General features: G+C 39.8%; 1 protein-coding gene across 5 annotated transcripts in view; it reads right to left on the bottom strand.

Annotated features, from left to right (window-relative positions):
• Nucleotides 1-23,162, bottom strand: part of COP1 (COP1 E3 ubiquitin ligase) — a 124,275-nt gene that overhangs the window by 85,313 nt on the left and 15,800 nt on the right. For all 5 annotated transcript variants that reach the window (XM_005528753.3, XM_014257608.2, XM_088060605.1 and 2 more), the window contains exons 7-11: nt 14,986-15,045; nt 13,096-13,172; nt 8,064-8,121; nt 4,456-4,570; nt 882-1,017 (exon numbers count right to left, since the gene is read on the bottom strand). In XM_005528753.3, coding sequence (XP_005528810.2) covers nt 882-1,017; nt 4,456-4,570; nt 8,064-8,121; nt 13,096-13,172; nt 14,986-15,045 — 446 coding nt within the window. The remainder of the gene's footprint in view (nt 1-881; nt 1,018-4,455; nt 4,571-8,063; nt 8,122-13,095; nt 13,173-14,985; nt 15,046-23,162) is intronic.

Here is a 23,162-nt window from a genome sequence, read left to right as displayed (position 1 = left end):
CCTAGTTAACATGTTCCATCCTTTTTTCCACCCCAAGGATTTCCAAAGACAAACTACCACAATTAAGCAAAACCCCCAGGGTAGGGAGAAACCAGTTTAAGGTTAGGGCTATGGCAATTCCCATTCTCTTCATGTGCTATCTATAATTATACCCTAAGGGCTAAGCCTTGATCCCTAAGGTAGCTGGTTCATGGGCCTGAACTAGAAGAAACTGATTCTGTTGAAAACCAGTCAAAATCATTTCACCAGTTATGTGTTAAAACTGGTCCACAGGAGGTTCAGATGAGCTTCAGCAGCAGCACACTGGACATGACCACCCTGCACAGCAGGGATACAGAGGAACTGTTGGCAAGAACAGAAATGCTGCATTGGCTTTACCACAGCCACCGCCTCACCTATGTTCAGCACTACAAACAGCTTCCAAAGCCCAAGACTTCAAGCAATCACAGCTAAAAACAACTCAGCTTTTTAATAATTGCTATTGTGACTGGATTGACCAACAAAATGTAAAACCACCACAGATTCTTAAGACTAACAGACAAGATGGTTCATTTTTGAGATGCTAGAACTGCATCACTTACAACACAACCAAGCTAACATGAAGACAACAGGTTTTGTAGAACAGCTGCTGATAGAGGTACCTCAAAGGTTCTGGATTTGGTCTGGGCCAACACCAACAGGAACAGTAAGGAATACTGAGGTACCTGAGTGCCTCCACAGATCAATGATAGTCACAAAATCGTCACACACTGGCAAAACTTTTTGGAAAATATATATTTTTTGCATACATACCAACAATAACTTGCTTAAAATGCATTATTAACTCAGCCTCAGCAGCCCACATCCACATGATCTGCTGTCAGAACCACAGTGTCTCCTACCTGGACACTATGCTGGAGCCATTGTAGAGGTCACTAGCATAGGACAGCGTTGCCAGCGGTCGGACAGAATTGTAGCGTGTGAACTTGGATAGACACTCCTGAAACTCATCCAGCTGGCTGGTGGTTCTGCTGTCATCTAGGAAGAAAGAGGCAGTGACATTGGAGGGGGCAGAAACAGAGTAAGAAGGTAACCTCAACAGTAAACACAAAAAAAATCAAGATACACATCCCTATGTGATGCTACCTATGCTTGTTATCTGGGGAGGTTTCCTGGTCAAAAGCAGGCTCTCTCTCATCTCTAGCATTCTTTGAAGGCATTATGAGCTTTCTAGAGCACAAATGAAGTCTCTCCACTGCAATGCTGGGTGAACCTAATGCTGAGAATCTGCCTAGAAGTCAAATACAATTTTGTAAGCTCATTTATTTTGCTCACATTCAGAGCCCATGGGCCACGCAGATTATTAACAGAAAACTTTTAAGCATGTCAGGATGCCCTGCAAAGGACATGTCTAGTTTTCAACAGAGGTGAATGTATATTCCTTTCCCTGTTCTGTTATGGTATGTCTACATTTGGTGTCAATTACATTCAAAATACTTTTAGTAAAAAATACTTCTCTTGTTATTCCAAAAGCACCAGAGCTAAGGGAGAATCATTTCAGGGCTGGAGGAGGAAGACAAGCATGAAACCAAAAGGCTCCCTGTACTAGAAGTTTTGTGAAAATTATGACCTTCAACAGACAAGGTGAAATTGAGCCAGCTTGAATAATGATGATAAATATTCTGTGGGAAATGGAACAGTTTACTACAAAAGTTAAAAGTAAATTGCAGTGTAGATTGTTGAAAGTCATTCACTGAATTCTCAGAAGTTCTAACTTTTCTTGGTAGAAACAATTTTATTTAAACCATTTAAATTTTATTTTTTAAATAAGGAAAAATTCCTAACTTACAGCAGTGCCTCATAGGCAAATCTGCATTCCCAGTATGATCAGGTATACACAGCTAAGCATTAGGTAGTGTCTTCAGACTTTGTAATGAACCCCCAAATTTGCAGCAATTCTCATAATCCTTTCTCTAATGCTTCCACCCTCACTTTGTTTTTGCACCAGTGCATTTTAGGGGAAGTACAGCTAACACTGCTGGTTTACAGGTACTGCACACCTTGTCTCCCATTCCACCCCAGCATCCATTGCAGCAGCACAGAAACCACCCACAGACACACACAACAGAGATCAAATTCCATCCACTACTTAAGGTAGCCTTATCAGCAGCATAAGGAAATAACAAGATCCATTCATTAGAATGGCTTGGAAATACCAGGGTGAAAAAAGAGAGGTTGACCTATAAAAGCAAAATCCAGCTGTGATTTCTTGTGGAAAAACACAGAGAATAATCATTTCTGCACTCTGGTAATTCCTTGCCATCAGAAATTATTCCCTCTGTACTTATGAGACATTTTGAAGTGTCCCTCATATGCACTGTTTAATGTTTGATCACATAAAGGAACAGTGAAGGCTAGTAATTAGCATGCTTAGGGGTACTAGCATATACATTATCCGTGTCAGAAGGATGAAAAGGGGCAAAATGAACAAAGTGCTGCTCTAAATTAACATCATCAGCATCTGACCACTACAGGAAACAGCTCAAGAAGCAACACAAACGTCGGTGTTTTTCAAATACTGTTTTCTCCTTCAGCACTGCGATAGGGACAAATAGCTGCTACCCTTCTATTTCCCTGATTTAGAGATCAAGCACACAGTCCTCCTATAATTTATTCTCTATGTGTGCCTGTAAAATCGAATATTATTTCTCAAGACACCTTCCCCGTCAAAGAGCAAGGCCATTTGATAATTACAGTAATATTATGTCTCCACTCCCTACTTGAACAGTCAGAGGCACTTCTTGCAAAAAAAGCCTTAAATCTACATTAAATCCTATTTAAAATGTGTCAAAAGGCAGGAATGACTTAGGAGAGGAAAACTTAATCAAGTATCATAGGTTATCCCTTATTTAGGAGAAAACCTGCACTTGCAAATCCTCTGCTCTTGGTGCAAATGACACATACAAATACAAAAAACCATTTTCACTGCATTCATATTTATAGTTCCAATTATGAAGAAAGATGCCTTCTACAAGGGAATGCTGGGAAGAGCCCCATTTGTTATCCTTGGTTAATAAGTTTTATTTTTACATAAACACAGTTATGCATCACCAAGACAGCTCTGCATGAAAACATCTCAGTGTGAGCTATGAAGAACTGCATTCTGCAAAGCACCTGCTAGCACATCACAGGGATCTGACTGGACACATGCAATGTGCTTCTCCAGACTTTCAGATATCGAAGTAACCTCCCAACAGGCTGCACTCCTTGTTAAAATCATTTTGCTGTGCACAATGAGAACTGAGCCAGTCCATGCTCTGAACTAGGTAGGAGATGTAAATAAATACTTCTAAGACTGAACTCCCCTAAGACATGCCGCAGCCTTTATATTTGGAGCCATTTATTAATTAATTTTTAAAATTATTTTAAATTTATTTTAAAGAGACTAAAAATAAATTCAGGGTGAGAGGAAAAAAAGAGGTTTGTACCCCAGCAATCCTGCCTTGGGAGGCTGGTCCTTGCCTTCCAAGATTGTAAGTAAAGATACTTTGCTGCAGCAACCTGTGCCTGGTTTCCTCTCATCCCCAAGTGGTGTCTCCCACCCCCTGAGGGCTGGCTGCTTGCCTTACAGTCTGTCACACTCTATATGGGATGCAGCTCAAAGCTTGGCACGGCAAATCTCTTGCCTGCCATAGTCCATAGCCTGAAGCTTTTCTTGCCAAGCTGGTTTCTTCTCCAGAGGGGCCACAGAACAACCCTCCTCACCCTCAAGACAGTTATTTCACCCTCTCATTTCTTAAGAGAATCTTGTGTGTAATTAAGACCCGTGCATCCACTAGGCAACAATTATTCTAGCTGCTGTCATGCTGTTACTCAATTATGAATAAGGCAATCTAGGCAATTTTGAAAACAGCTTCTAATTCTAGACAACAAGCCTTAAATCCAAGGTGTGCCCCATGGGACAACAGCCCTGCTGCACACTCAGCTTCTATAGTCCAAACCATTTGTTAACCAAGACACAATTGAGATAACAAAGGATAACCTCCAAGTGCCCTCTTGCACGCTAAATACAGAATAATGTATGCATTTATGTTTATACCTCTGTAGCATTTCAATAGCAATGTTTTTAACTACTGGATTTATACAACATCTAGTGGAAAGACAACTCAGTCACTGCTTTCAGGCATTTGCATCTTCAGAACAGGCACCAGAGAAATTGTTTATTGTGCATGTTGCCCTTCACACTAAGGGATTACAAAGCAATACATGTGCCCCTCCAAAGTGACAGGATTAAGTTTTCCAAATTTAGCAACTTCAAAGATTGGTTGAGAACAGCAAAACAGGATGATCTGAGTAACACAGATATGGACAGCCACATTCCCATGCAAGGAAGATGTGAAAGCTGCTCTCGCAAAAGCAAAGCTTTTCTACAAGAGGTACCTGACATCAGATGTGGAACACCACATGAGAACTCACCTGAGACCCGAGTCATCCTGGTGGAAAAATAGCACTGCTCTAGGTCCTCAAAATGAGCTGTGAGGCGCTTGCGTCGCGAGGCCAGCGTGCTGTTATACCACGGCTGCTTTTTGGTCTGAGTGGAGAAGGGAGAACGCTTCAGAAAGTTAAAAGCCAGGCCTGGGTTTCACCTCTATAAATTTTACCCAATTATAAACAATTATACAATATATATGACAGGTTTTAAGAGTAAAACAGCAATAAATCAAGAATCTTGGCACTGTCAACAATTATTTCTCAGGGTCCTATGCTGTACCCTTTAACATAAAAACAAATCCCTGCTTTTAGACAGTTTTTGTTTCCTGAACCTTAGTAAATTTAGTGATTCTGGCCTCACATACAGGACAGGCAATCCCAACCCTTGGGGAGTCCTGTCTTGCATTTACACAGACAGACAGCACAGGCCAACTTCCAGCTTCACAAGTCAAACAGACTGTACAACAAATACTCCCCAGATCCCTGGCAGACAGCTCATTAAAAGAAAAGGAGGCGTTTATTTTAATGAGTTAGTTACTGAATTACTTCTTTTGAAGCAGCTCAGTAACTCTTTGTAAAACTAAGCAAATAAAACAGAAGCAAAAGACAGCATCAAGTTCAAAGGTTAATTGAAAAGAAGTTTCTGAAGCTCATCATTAAAGCCACCATTTCCCAAACTACCCAAACAGTAACAGTGAGATGTAGGAGCAAAGGATTTAAACTACACAAGTAATCTTTCCTGCTGAAGTAAACTCACAAAATGCACTACTCACCATTTTAATCACAAGTGATGGAACGGAATGAAACCCTCTACTACATAAGAAACACAAAGAGCTCCTTGCTTTAGTTTCTATTTAAGGAGTCTCACATACCACATCCTCAAAGCTAAATTTAAAAATATTTAAGACCCATCATGCTCCCTAATAACAACATCCCTGAGCAAGTACAAGGCCCATCATGCTACTCAGTGGCACTAACAAAACCCACTTCGTGTACAACTCCCCCTCAATCCATGCAGGGGAACAGCCTGTTCTCATTACAGCCACCCACCAAGCTAACGAGAACAAATAAGTTTATAGCCCACTCAAATTTTGTTTGTACCTGTATGAAAAGCAATCTAACATTTTAGGAAAAAAAGCAAACTCCAAGCCACCACTTCCCACACACTGACATCGTGGCTCACACTTGCCTGTGAGAGCAGCCATGGTCTTCACAGCTTGCTTCATCTCAAAAGCAGCTCCAACCTCAACACACAACACTGGGAAGTGCTCCTACATCAATACTTTTTAAGTACCATTTTCTAAAATTTTACATCCTCAAAAAATGCTTAATAGAACACTTCCATAGCCTCTTCTGTAATTTTTGTGCACCAGTCTGCAAATCTCCAGTCTCTCTCAGCACATCATTAGTGATTTGGGCTCAAGACAACTTCAAGCAAAGCACAGTTATTTCAGTCTCAAGTTAAGGCAAGCTGCCTGAACCACAATGAGTGACAAAACCCAAACCCAAGCCTGATCTGCCAGATCCCAGTCCACAATGAGATGGAATCAATCAGGTGTTTGCCTGCTGTGCCACCACCTGCTGTGTGTCCCTGGAGGATCCCTGTGGAGCAGGTGTCAGGTTGGCAGGTGGCAACCCAGCTGTGCTGAGAACCAAGCAAGCACCACTCACCTACAGTCATCAGACCACCCTTAGCTAAGCAACCTGCTCACATTTTGCCAAAACCAGATATTCAGTTTCTATGAAGCCTGCTCCCTGGCTACTTTCTAAGCAATACTGGGCAACAGGAGATAAAAGTTAGGAAAGATAGAAAAGATACCCAAACAATTTTTATTCAACGGCTAACACTACTATGGTTGCTCTAGCTGAGGATATCAGTTTGGATTCCTCTGGTATCAGGAGTGATTTTACTGTCTGAACTCCATCAGATACTCTAAGAGTCCTCTAACAACTGTGAAAAAGCTCCTTATCTGCACACAAACTCCTTTTTTCTAGCAGAAAAAAAGGTACTGCCATTAAATACTACCTGAAGAATTCCACAGGGCCTAAGTGACTTGTCTACTATTTACTTCTGAAGCTCATCTTCTGGAAGAGTACTGTCCTAGAGCCTTGTGGGATATAAATTCTTCCCTAACTACATGTTTGTGGGCAATGCACAAAGTAATTATATTGAAAAAGGAAAGCTGTGCTGTCCATCCTAGATAACTCTTACTGCCAGCAGTATCCAATATATGATTTTTGCTGTGACTGACAATTAGGGAAAACCCCCACAATTTAATTTAAATTCTTAAAACTGTTTTTATGGTAAAGTCCTGCTGAAATTAGACTACCTTTGAACAGAAGTGTTTAACTTCAAGATTTCTCTTTGAACTCCCAATCCAAACATACATTAAAGTTTAATTTGAAAATTTGTACTTGAGAGTACAGATCTTGCACTCTTGAGGACAAGAAATCACATTTGAGGACAAAAAAGATTATTCTCACACAAATAAGGCTGTCATACAGAATGACTAGAAAGTCTAGGTTGTTTGTTTTGCGAGCTCACCAGCAGCTCACTATGCTATTAATTTTGCCTTTGAAATAGGAAGTACTGAGACAAGTAATGCCAGTGGAGAACAAATACACTGTAGCACATCAGAGTCCTGAACAGAAAACCCCCACCTACATTATCCCTGCCACCAGAAATGCACAGAACTACAACTCTCTGTTCAAGCAAAAACCTCCAAACACCAGAGTAGCAGGAACAAGCAGCATTTTCCCCACAGACTAGTACGTGGAATTTTCCAATTACCAATTACTTACACAGCTGTATGCAAACATATATGTGCACCAGCTGAAAAATCCAGGTGCTTTTTTCTTTACATCAAATTAGATCCAACAGCACTTTGACCTGTTAATTTACCAGTTCTGTGCTGGTGTGTGCTGGGGATGGTCCACCATCACCAGAGAGCACCCAAGGCACAGCTGGAATGTGCCCAACAGTCCATCTGCCCAAGTGAAAACTGTATAACCTTTCTGGAACTGTGAGCTGGGTATGAGTGTCACCTCCCCAGCCCAGCTGAATCCCTCCAAGGTGCAAGACTATGGCAGTGCTGTTTGGAATTCAGGAGGCCCCATGGATCAGGCAGTTTGGAGGCTGCCTGCCAAACAGCTCCCTTTTATATGCAGCTTTTTACCTTCTATATGAATTTGTAAGAGTTTGTAAAAGGCCCTGATGAGGACAAACAATGCAACTGTGCCTGGAGATTCTTTTTTTTTGTTTGTTTGTTTTTAAAGTTAACCTTGATCTGCAGCCATTTAAGCCAATGCAAAGGGATTTACCTCCCTTCCCCAGTGCCACCCACATGGGAGATGAAGAGGAAACTATATCCCCTCTTCTGAAGAGTCAGCTTTAAGAAAAAAGTCAGATGTCTAAATACATTACACCAGGTCTCTCTCACACAACTGGGCACAATCATTCCTACAGCTGCAGTTGCCCATACAACCAGTTAAAAGCATTTTCAAGGCTCTGGAGATGGATGAAGGTGCACCTCAACCCTGCCCAACCTCCACATCCACTCTCCCCCCATGCAGACATTTATCTATTACCTTACCTGAGAACTGCCACTGAAGCCTGGAGGCTGGCTATACTCGGTGGAGTCAATAATACTACTGCAAAAATAAAAGAAATTGTCTGCTTAAATCACTGCACAGCCATCCTTTATAATTTTTAATCTCTTTGCTATTCCCTCCTTGACACTCTGCAGCATACTTGCCTTTGAAATACATTTTACAGATAGGGAACACAAGGTTTTATTTTGTTTGGGAGTTTAGGAGAGATTTTTTTTTTTTAAATACAGGCTTTTCCTAGAGCAGAATGCTGTCACACACAATTATGTGTAGTGCAGTCAAATAATTTCTAATTAAATTGCAAAATCATATCTTCTGTATGAAATACACAGCAGAAGACATTCTGAAAATAACATGCTACCACTGGTTTTCAAATCCTTAAAAAAAGAAAAATAGAGGATTTTAATGCTCTGGCATTTGAATCAACACTGGAAAGGGAAAAACTAGATAAATCAGTGCAAGACACACACTAGTTTAAACAGACCATTAAGAAAACACAGAAATGACCTAAAAAAAAATAAAATACTGACAGTCAGGATTACTATTATTAGAAAATACTACACCATATTATAGTATCTATAATGACACAACATACCTTTTAAATCACTGTTTTCAAAACACAGCACAGACATACAAACTCAAGGGAATTTAGCTTTCGAAACTGCAGAAAGATCTCCTGATCCAAGCAGAAAACTGCTGGTTCTGTGCTCTTGGATGTACAGGCAAAAAATTCAACTCCCACAGTAAAACACCAGAGCCAGATTAAAGCACATTTATCACTCCAATTTCATACTTCCATGACAGGCAAAGATTAGCATACAAGAGCACAATTTTATTGATTATGCAGAACACATTATGAAAATCACCATGATTTTGTTTCTAAAAAAATATTTTTAACCGCTTTGCTTCTGCTATGTCATTTGACTTGGACAGAGAAGAAACTAGCTGGCATCATTTTCTCAGTATTCTCAGTCTTTCTTATAAGGTAACCTTAGGTTTTAAGCATTGCCTGAGAAAGCTGAAGATTTCTTTAAAAAGCTTATAGAACACTGCTGTAGGTCTTGGTTTTGTCAAAGATAATTGTACCAATTCCTGCTTATGTAACAGCTGACAGAATTTATGTGTAAACTTGAGACTCTTGGCCATAAACAAATTGGTTTGGTTGAAATGCCAGGCAGGGCACCTGTAAGTTTGCAAGAATGAATCAATGGTACCAGTGCTTAAATATTTCTCTGAAAGCTTTCAAGCTCCCAGGGAAGTGGAAACAGAAGACGAGACATAACTACCGATGAGTCTTAAAAAATTAACTTGGAAAATGAGATTGATTGGACTTCTGTTCCAGGCAAGACAAAAGCTGCAAACAAAGAAAAACTGAGGGATAAAAATAATTTGCGGAAGCTATTGTAAGGGAGAAAACAGCAGAGCCATTTCAGGCATGGCTGGGGACAATGAACTTTAAATTAGAATGCGGCTGCATAAAATAATGAAACATGGACAGCAGATCCTGCCAGAACTGCAGGAATAACACATTCAGCTAGAAAGCAATGAAGAAGTACCCCACTCTGAGACAGGTACAGTGGCAATTAACAGCAAAACACACAGACTCATACAGAGTGTCTGGTCTCGTTTTGCTGCAGGTTGTCTGGTGATGTAAAGTGTTCAAGAGTGTAGACGTCATCTCCCTACCCAGACTACAAATTCAAAGATTTTCTGTGTGGTGCCTATAGCTGAGTTAACTTATGTATGCTTGATCATTTTTCCTTTTAATAAACAAGAAGCAAGTACTCAGAAAATTACAGAGGTGCCCTCCAAGTTGTTTTTTAAAAGATGTAACATTAGGTTCAGTTCGAAAATTCAGCTACACTGATATGACATTTAAAAACCCTGAACAACAACAACAACAAACACGGCAACCCACAGACTATAAATCCCATTACAGGGATGGGGGGAGATGGGAGGAGGTAATTAGAACAAATGGAGGGGAAGGAAGATGAGGATTTCAATAACTGAACCAGAGTTACCAAGCAACTCATTTCTAGATCAGAATTTTCCCTCAGACTCCTATTAGGCATAGTTTGTTACTGTCATTAGTCCCGGATAGCATCACAGAGAAGTTGCTTATTCCTATCTCCTATTTGCACCATTTACTGGGAGCAAGAATAACACACACGCCCGTTCAGAAAAGCCATACACAGAACTATTTGTTCTCTTCCCTTATTCTTCCCCTCTTGTTCTCTATTAGTATAGGAACCAAGCAATAGGCAACACTGTAAACAAGCACTGTGCTATTACCCAATTTAATGTTTCATCACAGCCTGCGTAGGCACTAGAGAAAACACGCGTTTCTTGCAGCCAAGGATGTACTGAACATCATAGCTGTGCTAGGTTTTTTTGCTAAAGAGCTTCCGAAGGAAGCTGGGGGAAGGCAAAGTAATTTCACATTTTGAAGATGTTAAGAATGGGGAGGAAAAAGCTACAAACAATGAAAAGAAACAGAAAATTAATGAAGCAAACCTGTGATTTAGATTTAGAGCAGATGAATAAGGGCAAGTCACCAGAGACCAGATAAAACCGATTTCCAAAGAACTCTATTTTCTTGAACTTTAAATTCAAAGGCTAAAGAAGTTTTCTTCCTCTCAGCACTAGTCTGTGATAACCTTGTACTCTTTATAAAGGCACATTACCAAAGTGCTATACAATTACATTTCATTAGCAGTGTGTTAAGTATGTTAAGTTATATTTCAATTTAAATACACCATTTTAATTCACTGATAAGCTAAAGAGTCTCCGCAAGTTCAATATAATTTTAACATGGAAGTAAATCCATCCCAACCTATATTTGTATTTCACTCTTAGTGGTTCATGGCATTTCTAAAATGCACTCTGGAGATTAAATATTTCAGTTAAGAGAAATGAAAAAAATCAGCACATTTCATATCAGCTGTTCTGAAGCAATCTTGCCAAGGAGGAATATGGTTGAGATATTCTTCAAAACTTACACTTAATGTTGAAAATAAAATCAGTTTCAAGTGGTAGACCTTCCTGGAATCTCATTTATGGTAATTCACAGCAATGCAATTCAATTATATAAAACTATATAAAAATAGGAAGTGGGTAGAAGTTACAGGAGTAACTTCTGGCAACTACTCATGCCTGTTCAGACACTTCCTTCACATACTGATTTCTCTTCTACCACTCAAAGCTACTTCTTAACACAGGAACATCAAGAAAAAGATAAGGGATCTTCTAAAGCAGAGCGAAAAAGGCAAACCCACATTCCCTAGAAAACACCTAAATATCCTATTATATCACACCCCTGGCATGTTGTACCAGGAGGAAAACCCCAAAGCTAAAGACCCAGGCAAGATGGACCCAGACAGGCAGGTAAAGAAAGAGCCCACAGTCTCTGTACCCATCATGGCTCCAACCCACTGCCACCTCCCAGCAGACCCCAGGTGAAGCACATCAATCCAAAGATCATTACAATTTTCTTTTATACTATCTTACATCTTCAAATGCAAGAACTGAGATTGATTGACCCCTAGGACGTGAAATAAATAGGCGTAAAGGATTATTAGGAAATTCTTAGTAGACTGAAACCAGTGTAGTTCTCACTGCAGACTGTTCCCCCCTCAACTCTTTTACTCAGACTCCTGGGCTTTAAATTTTATTCCAGCCTTCAACAGATAAAGTTCTTTGGGGGCTTGTTTGTTAGCTTAGCTCAAGTAATAGAGATACATTTCTACCAATAAGTACAATCTCCTGTTAAAAGAGAAAGGCTTCTAGGCATCAAGGCATCCAACATCTAACAAACTGAGCCTGATCATTGCTCAAGTTTACCCCAAGCATCAGTACCATAGAGCAAAACCAATCTCTTTAATAGCCAATAACCAGAAAAGTAGTAGAACCTGACAAGAATCTCATCAGTTTCACAAAACTGCTTCTTGGCAAAACAGCAATACCCCATATCAAGAAACAAATCTGCACCCAAAAAGAAGTGAAGAAGCAGTGAAGAGCTGAATTAGAAATGTGTTCCCATTCATTGTGACCATATTCCTGTCCTTTCCCTCAGGGCAGCCAGAGCTTCATAGAAATACGAGAGATATCGGTCTCTGTGTCCAGAAGTAGCATCTCAGTAGGAAATTCCAGCAAATGTTGCTGGGTTCCTCACCACAGCACTGTGTTTAAGTCTCTCTCAGGGAAGAAATCTGATCATTTTTTACTTCTGGGCTATTAGGTTTAGAGCAGCTAACTGCAAAAATATCTACCAGCACAATTTTATAACAGAAAATGACAGTTTAGAGAGCTCTACTTCTAAGAGAGAGAGATGATCACTTAATAACATAACTCGGCCCTGTTGAAATTAAAGCAAAAGACACATCTGTAAAGTAAGGCACTTCAAACTCTGGCACTTACAACTTGGATACAAGAAGCATCTGCAATATTGTCATCAAGAAACCAGACTATGCAATATTCCAGACAAAAATACACATGAAATTATGTTACTAGAAAGGTATTTCATTAAATCAAAACAGACAGCAGATAAACAGAATCAATAGGCTGTATATTTCACATTTTGATCCGAGCCCATACCTTTAGCTATCCATGCTGATTGGGGAAGCCAGAGCACTCCAATATCATACAAAATTAAGACCTTTCATATGCCAAGCAGAACTGCATAATGTTCAGAAAAGGCAGCAAATAAATAACAGTAATATTTTATTTCATAGCAAAGGCTCATGACTCAAGTTTACTAATTCACATGACATTTAAAGCCATCGGTTTTCCACGGCATCTGATTCAGATCAGATTTTTCATCCAAATGCAGGCTCAGATGGCTTTTTCTTCACTTCTTTGTTCACATAAAGTTTACACCAATTAGAAACACAATAGGAAAATACTGTACAGCACTCAAAACCTGTTTTTTCTCGTGTTTTGGGTACTGCCTGGAAAGCACTAGCAAGTAGAGTGCAACATGTACAGCTTGAAAGGCAAGTTGATTTGCAAGCTCCATACCTGTGTGAAGGTGAGGGAGCCTCAAACTGTGGCACTGTGCTGTCCTCACTGACCGGGGAGTACAGGCCACTCATCTCCTGAAACAGAAAGCCATGTTACATCAGAGCTGACAGAACACGTATGCCTAATATATGTGTTCACAGAATATTGATGTTTTTCCATGCAGATAACCAACTCCCATCCAAAACTCTTTAATATACCTGACAAAACACTAATTTTCTCCAATTTTTTTTCAGTTATCATTCAAACTGGGTTTCAAAAGTCCAACAGCTGTGGTGCTCTGTGCTTCAGGAGTGGCAGTTTTGGAGCTTATACTCTTAAAAACTCAACAGATTTGGTTATCATCCAATTACCTCTAACCCAGCATCTCCCTTAAACATGGCAGAACAAGCAAGCTGTAACTGCATTTCTGAGACACATACAAACTTATCTGACAGCCCTCACAACTGGAAAGTAAAGCTGGATATGGGTCATGGCAACAGTCATAAGACAACAGGGCAAAGGTGGTGCCACAGACATAAAAGAGGATCTGTCAGTCCTCTGTGGGACAACTGCACAAGAGAAACTTTGCCCATGGACTTGGCTTTGTCCCTCCCAGACTAAGTCACTGCTGTGCACCCAGTATGAGACTGTCTTTCATCTGTTTGGGAAATGGAAGCTATGCAGGATGCAGCAGCTCATTAGTTGAGGGGCAAAGTGTTCTTAGGACAATTATTACTTGAGCTTTCAAATTCCCACTAGGTGCCTATTAGTTGGTAGGTAGAAAGAAAGATATTTGTGACAAGAGAGATCCCAGGCTTTAGAGGTCAGAGCCAAGGTCACCATCATACCCCAGGAGTATACCCCAGCTGCAGCCCACTGAAATGCCTGATGAAAGAGCAGAGAAACAGGTAGCTGGATGCTCTTTGAGAGATCCCACAGATTATGGGAATAGTTACTCCTAGATCTCAATACTTATTTTACCAGTTTGAAGAAAATATGCTAAGGTGTATTTATTTCACAAAAGCTGAGAAACATTTAGGAAAAGAGGTCTGAAAAAATTCCTAATGGCTATCAGACAAATGGAAATCCTTGCAGTTGTCAGTCATATTTTGCTAATTCATCAGCACACATATTAACTGCATGAAGAAATCTAAAAGGTTTTTTGGGAGGTAGTTGGGAACACAGGCTCACTGCTCAAGATAAGCAAGAAGTGAGAAGCAGACCAGCAAACTGATTCCCAAGAAGCTTTAAGGGAATTACATTTTGAGAGGTGTCAATCTGATGTATTCCTGAAACAACAGCTTCCTACTGCAAGACTATACACTAGAATGGTTAGAGGAAAGGACCAAGAGCAACCTAAAGACTCAGTGAAGACAGAAAGATTGCACTGTCAGGTTCCAAATTCTTGGAGAATAATTCTCAGCAAAAATGTCAAGAGATTCCCATCATTAAGGAATTAAGAGAACTATGCCAGGAGGTAGCAGAAATCAGATTTGACATGCAGCAGAAGCTGGTTTTGGTCCTGCCCAGTCTCTGTGTAACAACCCTCTTCTGAGTCCCCAACAGCTCTCCATTTTAAGACTTGCACACTGCTAAGGTTTAAACAGGCTGTGTAAACAGCCAGCAACACAGAAAAATCTCAAGTTCTGATCAATATACCAGCTGCTGATTTCTAGCAAGTACTCTGAAATACTTACTACCAACATAAAGAAATTATTATATAAGAGCTACCAAACTGCAGCCTGCACACATCAGCTAAATGAACAAATTAAAGAAAGAGCATCATCTGTTCATTTTCCCATTACTGACTTAAATGCCATAAATTTAACCCAGCAGCCTCACAGCAAGGCAGACAGCTTGATGAAAATGAAAAATTGCCAGAGTCAGAATAATGTCTGGGTATCTCACCTCTACTCGTTTAATATCTTCTTCCAGAACACTTAGCTCCTTCTGGATCTGCTCCAATTGCTGTGGATAAGAGAATGGGAGAAGTCTAAATCAATCTGCACTGCACCACCACCAAGATAAATTACAATCTTTCCAGACAGGAACCTGAACTATCTTTGCTGGTGTGTTACACAATTCAGAAGTCACCAGGCAAGAATTTCAAATGCACAGATTAATATAAGTGTGCACACACACCACATTCAAGACAAAGCTGTTATTTTGAAACAATGCAAAACAAAAGCAGGAGGTATTTTGATGTCAGTCACAGAGACCCACATTATTCAAAGCAACACTATTATGTTCCTCTAATATGTCTCAGGCAAGGTATAACTAGTTTGCAAGCACTGAGTACAGAACCACAAAGTGGTTTGGGTTAGATAGGACCTTAAAGATTATTTCATTCCACCCCCTGCCATGGGCAGGTGTTGTAATGCATTTAGAAAAATGGTATAACCCAAGATGTACCCCTGAAATACAGAATGTTAGCTTCCCCCCTTATCTCTTCCTCCCCAGTTTTCCTTATTTGCTGTGTGAATGCAACCCTTCCCCTTCCTTCAAAAATGAGCACACTGAGAACATATATAAAACATATATAAAACACAGCAGGCAGGGACACCTTCCATTAGACCAGGCTGCTCCAAGCCCTGCCAACCCTGGCCCTGAACACTCCCAGGGATGGGCAGCCACAGCTTCTCTGGGCAACCTGTGGCCAGAGCCTCACCACCTTCACAGGGAACAATTTCTTCCTAATATCTAAACCCACACTCTTTCACTTTCAAACCATTCCTACTTGTTCTGTCACAAGTAGAAGAAAACATAATGAAGGACAATGATCATTTCACCCTTCAACTAAATACAAAATGTTTTACTAAAAGGTATCAAGATAATTCTCATCCTAGCTGCTAATTTGTCACTTGCCAATTTAAACGCTGTCATTAAGTTTTTGGCTTGGAAAAAACCTATTATGACCAGAGCAAGATTAACTCCTGGTACTGAGCAAGCACCTGGTATAAAGGTATCACTTCTCCCAAAAGTGTGATACTTACCTTGGATTACACCATAAACTCCAGTCAATTTGACAGCTACACCTGAAAGGGCCAGAAGGAGACGTCCCCTCTCACCAGCCAACATTTCCTTTCCCCTTCTTTGTGCCACACGCAGTACCTTCCAGGTTTTTAGTCAGTCAGCAAGCTGGTTTCACTCACCTCAAGCAACTGAAACCACAGACTTGACAACTGTTTACACCTAAGCAAGGACATCATCTCCTCACCTGCTTTTATTCAGCAGCTGTGTCCCACTCAAACATCCACAGAGCCTAAACCCAGCCTTGCAAGGCCCAAACACACACACACTCCTCTAGGTGAGGGCTCCTGATGAAATTCAGCTCCAGTCCAAGTCTGGTTCACTGAGATATATAAATGTAATTAATACATGGGGACCTGGAAGTCCACATGACTCTCCTCAGCTCCCAGTAAAAATTTACAGACAAGCAGCAATGTGGCCTGTGACCAGAAGCATTTGCTGAGTTAAGTCCACTGAAAGCTTAAGCATAACACATTCTCCAAAGTTGTTTTTTTTTTTCTCCAAAAAACAAAGTTTTGTACTTTCAACTTTACAACAGAATATTAAATTGCCCAAATCCAAAGTTACTAGTTTGGCAAGACATTATTCTTAGTATGACATATTCCAAAGAGTATCAGGCAAGCTACTCCCAAAGACTTATTTACTCAAGTGCTTAAGTTTGATCCTTTAAGTGTTGGAAGGTTTTGCTTAAACAAAAAGCACAATTTAAACCTCTCTGTAGTAAAGCATTCCAAATATCTGTGTCCTCTGTATTAAACAAACCAGCATTTTAATTTTCCTTTTAAACACTAACAACAGCTTATGTCTCTGGAAACAGGAGAAGAAAGGACTACTAGGTCCATACCTGTCTCTAACATGGCTGCTTCTTTAAATGAGATGACATTATAAATGTATCCTAATCTCTGTACTCTGAAGGTTTCAGTTTACATTTGAGGCCCAGACAGCAGAAGTTTAATGGTTTAGAACTAGACAGCCACAGATAATTTACAAATCACTACACCATAACAGATAATTCCATTTTCACTTCTGAAATCTACAGCCAGAATAGCAGGTGGTGCTACAGCTCCAAGATTAGTGGTAAAGTTAAGTGACACTTGCACAGCACGGGTCCTGCCTGAACTCGGCTCTAGCAAGTACCATTAGTCCCCCACATTCATAAATCCCATTTAAAAAGAAGTTACAAAACCACTTACAAGTTCCAAAATTAGTGAGGAAATCAGCTATTCTACAATGTACTGGCTCACAGCCAAACTGGACGTCTGAAAAATAATTGATAGTTGTTGCCATCACAAACAGGATACTTTTTAAAGGCACAAGAGCAGAGATCTTTTATTGGCCAGCTTTCATTAACTACTGCACACAGCCACGAGCATGAGATGTGGAATTTTATTTACAAATTCTTCCTTCTAGTTACAACCTACCATAAACTTACCCAACAGTGGCAACTCTGAAAAGCAGGGAAGATTGTTTCATGCTTGTTTTAGGAGGGAGTCTTTGTGTGCCATCAGCATAAAATGAATTAATGTCCACACTGAAACCTTTAGGTTTTTGGTATGTTAGTTTGAGTGTTTTAATCAATCAAAAACCTTAAATCAATCAACATTCATTCCAATTAAACTTTGAAAAATGAGAATACTGATTTATAATTGCCAGCCTTTGAGGGACATTTAAGGAAGCCTAAATGAATTATAGTTCTTGCAGTACATTCAGATTTAAGGGCCCTTAATATAATTTTCACTGTTGGGCACAGAAAGCAAGCCAAGTCCTGTCCCAGTGATGGGCAGAATCATACCTGTCAGACTTTAGATTGAGTCAGCAAAAGCACTTCCAATGAACACTGAAATGTATGCTTAGAGAGAGGCACATACTATAAATTCTCTTTTCAGACACAGACGCTTTCCCAGAAATGAAAAGGCCAATAAGGACAAGGAGGAGGTCCTTAATTCAGTGGTTAAACCTCAATTTCAACTTCAGTGAATGAACTACAATAAGCAGGTGTACAACATTCTGGTCCCATTTTTCACATATGGGCACATAAACAAAAGAAAAGCTACGATTTCGGAAGTTTCTTATAATCCTGGAAAGGGGATTTCAGATGTTGAAGTTAAGAAGCTACCAAGAACTTACACAATGCTAAACACCAGATCATGGTCATTTTGTTTTAGGTTGGCCATCTACTGACAAGCCTATCTGGATACAGCACTAAGGTTTCATCCTGGAGCTTCCTGTTTTTCCTGGAGCGAGGGCCCCTTGGGAAGCAGCAGCTTCCTGCTGTGTGTTTGCACAGCATGGACAACAAGCAGTCCTGACTGGGTCTCCTGGTGCTAGTTCTAAGTGCTTGCAAAAAACTAAAAGCTCAGCAGTGGCACAGATTCAGCCTAGAAAAACGCACAAGGGAAGGAGCCATAGACCCTTGCCCAACTGTCTTCCCAATTCTAGAAAAAGCACAAGCAAAGAACAAGAGTTATTTTTCTACAGAAATACTGCAAAATCAGCCACACTACTCTAACAAGCAGTTTGAACAGAGCCTTTGGATTTACACTTTTTGGAAGCTCACAGGCCATTTTTTCTTCAGTAACACACCTTCCAGGCTCTGATCCAGACTCTGTGCAGTCATCACAATATACACCATGGATCCAGACAAAAAGATGAGACTATTACCAGAGAGAACATCATTTTCCCAGACACACAAAGTCATTACACCAACCAAGACAAAGCAAAAATTATCATCTGCCCATCCGAGGAGGATAAACCAGGTAGTCATTGTAAATAAACCCTTAATTCTGTCCTGCAGCTTCACCCATCCAATATCAGCATCTTCCTACTTCCTGTTCTTCCACCAAGTACTGCTTTGACAAACCACAGTTCACTATCAACAGCTGAAACTTTTCTGAAGGTAGCCAGTGAAATTAATTTCTATCTGCAGAATTCAATACCTCAATGACAATGCACAGTAAGATCAGTTTCTCTCTCTGGAAGTCTTGTCTATCTCTGGATTTTCTTTTGATTATTACTTTGGTTACAAAGCCCTTGAAAACGTACAGGGCAACTACGGCATGAAGGTCATCTTCACACCTCAGAGAAATTTTAGTCTTAAAAATTAATTGCAAATATCACTTATTTTGACCAAATACCTCTGCGTTACAATGTCTCTACACAACTCGAAGTAGGTGCAAGGCTTTTGTTGGTATGAAGACAAGAACATCTGAGCCTCCACATGTTTCATTAGTGAAATATGGCATTCAAGCCTCTTAAAACATGTGGACAGTCCATCTACAACACATTTATCTGCTGAGAATATTTTTTCTCTCTGATCAATACTTCCTCCAAATGATAAATGTTTCCTCATAACTGGGAAGAGCTAACAGAAAGGCTTGAGAGCATCCAGGTTGTTTAACACACAGGATTCCCAAAGGTAGGAGAAGGAAGATGCCAGGCTGGTAAAGGCTGTTTCTTATCTTGAATATTCCTCTCCCTCATTTAAATCCTACAGTATGGAGGAAATATGCTCTGGAAGCTTAGTGATAGGGTCAGATAGAAAAGCCTCATGATATAAGGACATCTGGCGAAGGGAACAAAGCTGCCTAAACAATTAGGCTAACTGCCTTTGAGTCTAATACATCAGTAGTAGGTGCTACTTGGCCTTTTTCTTTGCAAGTCCTCTCCAGTGCAGCAAGGATAGACAGCTGTCATACACTGATATCACTGTGATAATTTTTAGTTTGCCGCTCACACATTCACTGTATCCTTGGGCTGCTTATCGCTGTTTCTGGAACTCACATCTCTCATTCAGTAACTTAAAAATGCAAATAGATTTATAATACCAGGTAAGTGCATTGGATAGGGACCAGATTACTCTAGCTATAAATTCTCCTCAGCAGTCCTGAAATGTAACCAAGAACACATGACAACAGAAGAGCATGACTGATTTCTGGTTGTCACCTCCTCTTGCTTGCTCATTAGTTCACCCATGTGTGTACATGCAGAACATAAGGCTTGACAGGTGAAGTGATTAACACAAGGTAATGGATATCCCTGGAGAATTCATGCTTGTAATTCCCAGCAATAGCTCCTCTTATTTTTAGTATTTAAGATTTGATGGTGCAAAGAACAATGATGATTCTGAAATGCTGAGCAGACATTCAGTGCCACAAGCCTGAGACACCTCAGGATTATTTTTCTGTCCCAGGATGTTTACGAGCTAAAAAACAGCCTTATGCATTAGCAGACATCAAAGAGGCCTTGTTTGTTAGACACAAGAGACTTCACATTATTAGAAAGAAAAAGCCCACAGAACATAAAAATGAAGTGACATATGCCAAGGGAAACATGAATGCACCCAGAGAATAGCACCTGTGTAGAACTTGATTTGTGATACTAATCACCAAGCTCAGTATTCTCCTTCAGTAAGCAATGGTGCTGCTTGACAGAAATAGCATCAGGTAGCTGAGCTAATATTATTTCAGAATAAATTATCTATATGATGTATATGGTGGTGTCTAACTGTTTGGAGACATTAAAATCGTGACCAGACACGATTAGCAAGGCCTCTTCTTTAAAGTACTGAACGTAAAAGTGGGGAGAATTAACTGATAAAATCAGCTCTCTTACAAAGTGTTCAAGATGAAAGAACACGTGAACATTTAAAAACTAACGAAGTTAAATTTGTGAAAGCATTTATACAACACGTGTATGAAAGCAAGAATTTTAAAAAGCCACAGTCTAAATTTGATTTCCCTGGAAAACAGTAATAAACACCCACCAGCACCAAGACATAATATTTCATTATTAACATTAACCTTCCAGCCTTTTTGGGTCCTTAATTTCAACAGAAGAGGACACTGGATTTAAAAAAAAATTTAAAAAAATAAAAAATGCAGAGTGTGCATTTAATTAACTGTGCACACACAAGGCATTCAGCCTTGCTAAATTTGCCTTAGGGGTATCCAACTGCTGTGAATGATCAATACATTCCTCCCCTCCAAAACTATCTGTTGTGCGTGAAGAAGTATTTTTAAGCTTTAGCCATTTGTTTTCAATCTTTTCTAAAGTAAGACATCTTTTTTCTATTACTATTGCCAAGGATTTAGGATTTTTTGCCATATTGCTCTAGGTCAAAAAGAAAACAAAATACATAAACTTCAAAAGAAAAAGGGCTTGCAAACACCTTTGTGCAAAAAACATGCAGTAAATTCCAGCTTGACAGGACCAACATTTTTAAAAAATGTTTTGAAAAAAAACAGATCAAAACAGGATTTCTAACAGAAACTGCTGCAGGTGCTCAACCTTACATTTATCTTCTAGAGAAATTATGAAAAGGTGACAAAGAAGCATTTGTCAAAAGACTTGACTGCACCAATATTCTGAAGTACAAGTCTAAAAGATAGTTTTCTTCTAGCTATAAACTCACTCCAGTATGCTCAGAAGCCACAATTTCATTAATGCAAGAGAAAAAAATACATAACTTATGAATGAAGTTGGCAAGGAGGGTTACAAGTGGTTACAATCATCTGCTCTGAAGATGTGAAATACTATACAGGGACATCAACTCTGTGGCAATATCTTTATTCACTTACAAAAGTACCTTAGTCCCTATGTAAGAACTTGCCATATGTAGTAAATGAAAACTGTTAATAAAATCTTGCAATAAATAGTATTCAAAGAGGCATTTTAGGAAGCAAAGTTATCAGAGTTCCTTTAAACATTTAAGTCAAAAAATAGAAATAAGAACTCAGGACCACACATTAAAAAAAAAAGTTTATTAAGAATTTATCTTTACAGCTATGACGTACTGAGTGAAATTGCATTTACTCTGCAGGTATCTTTACTAAAATCAAGTCTGAATTAAGACAGGAAAAAAGGTCATGCTCCTCCCCATACTAAGGCTGCTAGTATGACTCACAATGACATGCAATAGATCATTGTTCCAGGGTCCACACATGTTCCTTGAGCTCAATTCGTAAACAGCCACCTCTCACAGCATCAAAATAAACTACAGTGAACTTCTGAAGCTCTGACAACCTTTACTGCATTATTAATGTGGTCACTTAACCCCCCCACAACCTCTCACCTTCCAAGACAGCATCTCAGGCTGTCTGCAGTCTGGATACATCACCACTGTCATAAACCAAACAGTAATTCCTCTATTACCCCACAAAACTCCCTCCAGAAAGGAGTGTTTGCCACAAGCTCCACCAGCTACAGGGAGGACCATGTCACTTACCAAAAAGGAAGCATCAACTGGTGTAATTTACTCTATGTGTAAACTGATGCCCAAGAAAAATTTTGGTATGTAAAACTATCCTAATGACTGGTCTGTATTTTGCAGGCATCTACCCACTGATTTTTATCTTTCTTACCCTTATCAAGTGAAAGCAAAGACTGCTACAAGTCTGACAAGTCCTCATTTCTCTCAAAATAAATGGCAAGGCCAAACACTAAGCAATAGGGCAAGGACAGAACTGACAGGCTTACACAGAAGTCTTTGGAGATGTGACAGTCTGCATTTCACATTGGAATATAAAGGGGGCTACAAAATAAAACAGAGGAAGTCTTGGCAACAGAGGGAGTAAGTACATAAGCAGGGATGTGGAGGATCTGAAAAACTATACATCCCAATTGCCTTCAGGATGTTCCAAAGCCTGTTTTCAGAGGATCTGCAGCCAAAATTAAGTTTCTTGAGCCTTAAAAGGAGATGTTATCCTTTAAAAAAGCCAAAGAGATAGAGATAAAGATAAGATGGGAAAGGATTCCTGGGTACTGAAACTCACAGAATCAAGGCTGAAAGAGACCTTCAAGATTATCTAGTCCAACCACCACCTCAGCATCACCATACTAACCCCTAAACCATATCCCCAGTCCATATCCAGATGCCACTTAGACATTTCCAGACACTGTGACTCCACCAGCTCCCTGGGCAATTTATTTCAATACCTGACCACTCAGTGAAAAAGATTTTTTCTAGTATCTAATCTGAACCTCCCCTGGTGCAACTTGAGGCCATTTCCACCCATCTTTTCACCTGAGACATGGCAGAAAGAGCCTGACTCCCCCCA

Source organism: Pseudopodoces humilis, chromosome 10 (assembly GCF_049639895.1).
Source record: "Pseudopodoces humilis isolate 2021_Gansu_Grassland_sample_001 chromosome 10, ASM4963989v1, whole genome shotgun sequence".
Lineage (NCBI taxonomy): Eukaryota > Metazoa > Chordata > Aves > Passeriformes > Paridae > Pseudopodoces > Pseudopodoces humilis.
This window is presented reverse-complemented; position numbering and strand designations above follow the sequence as displayed.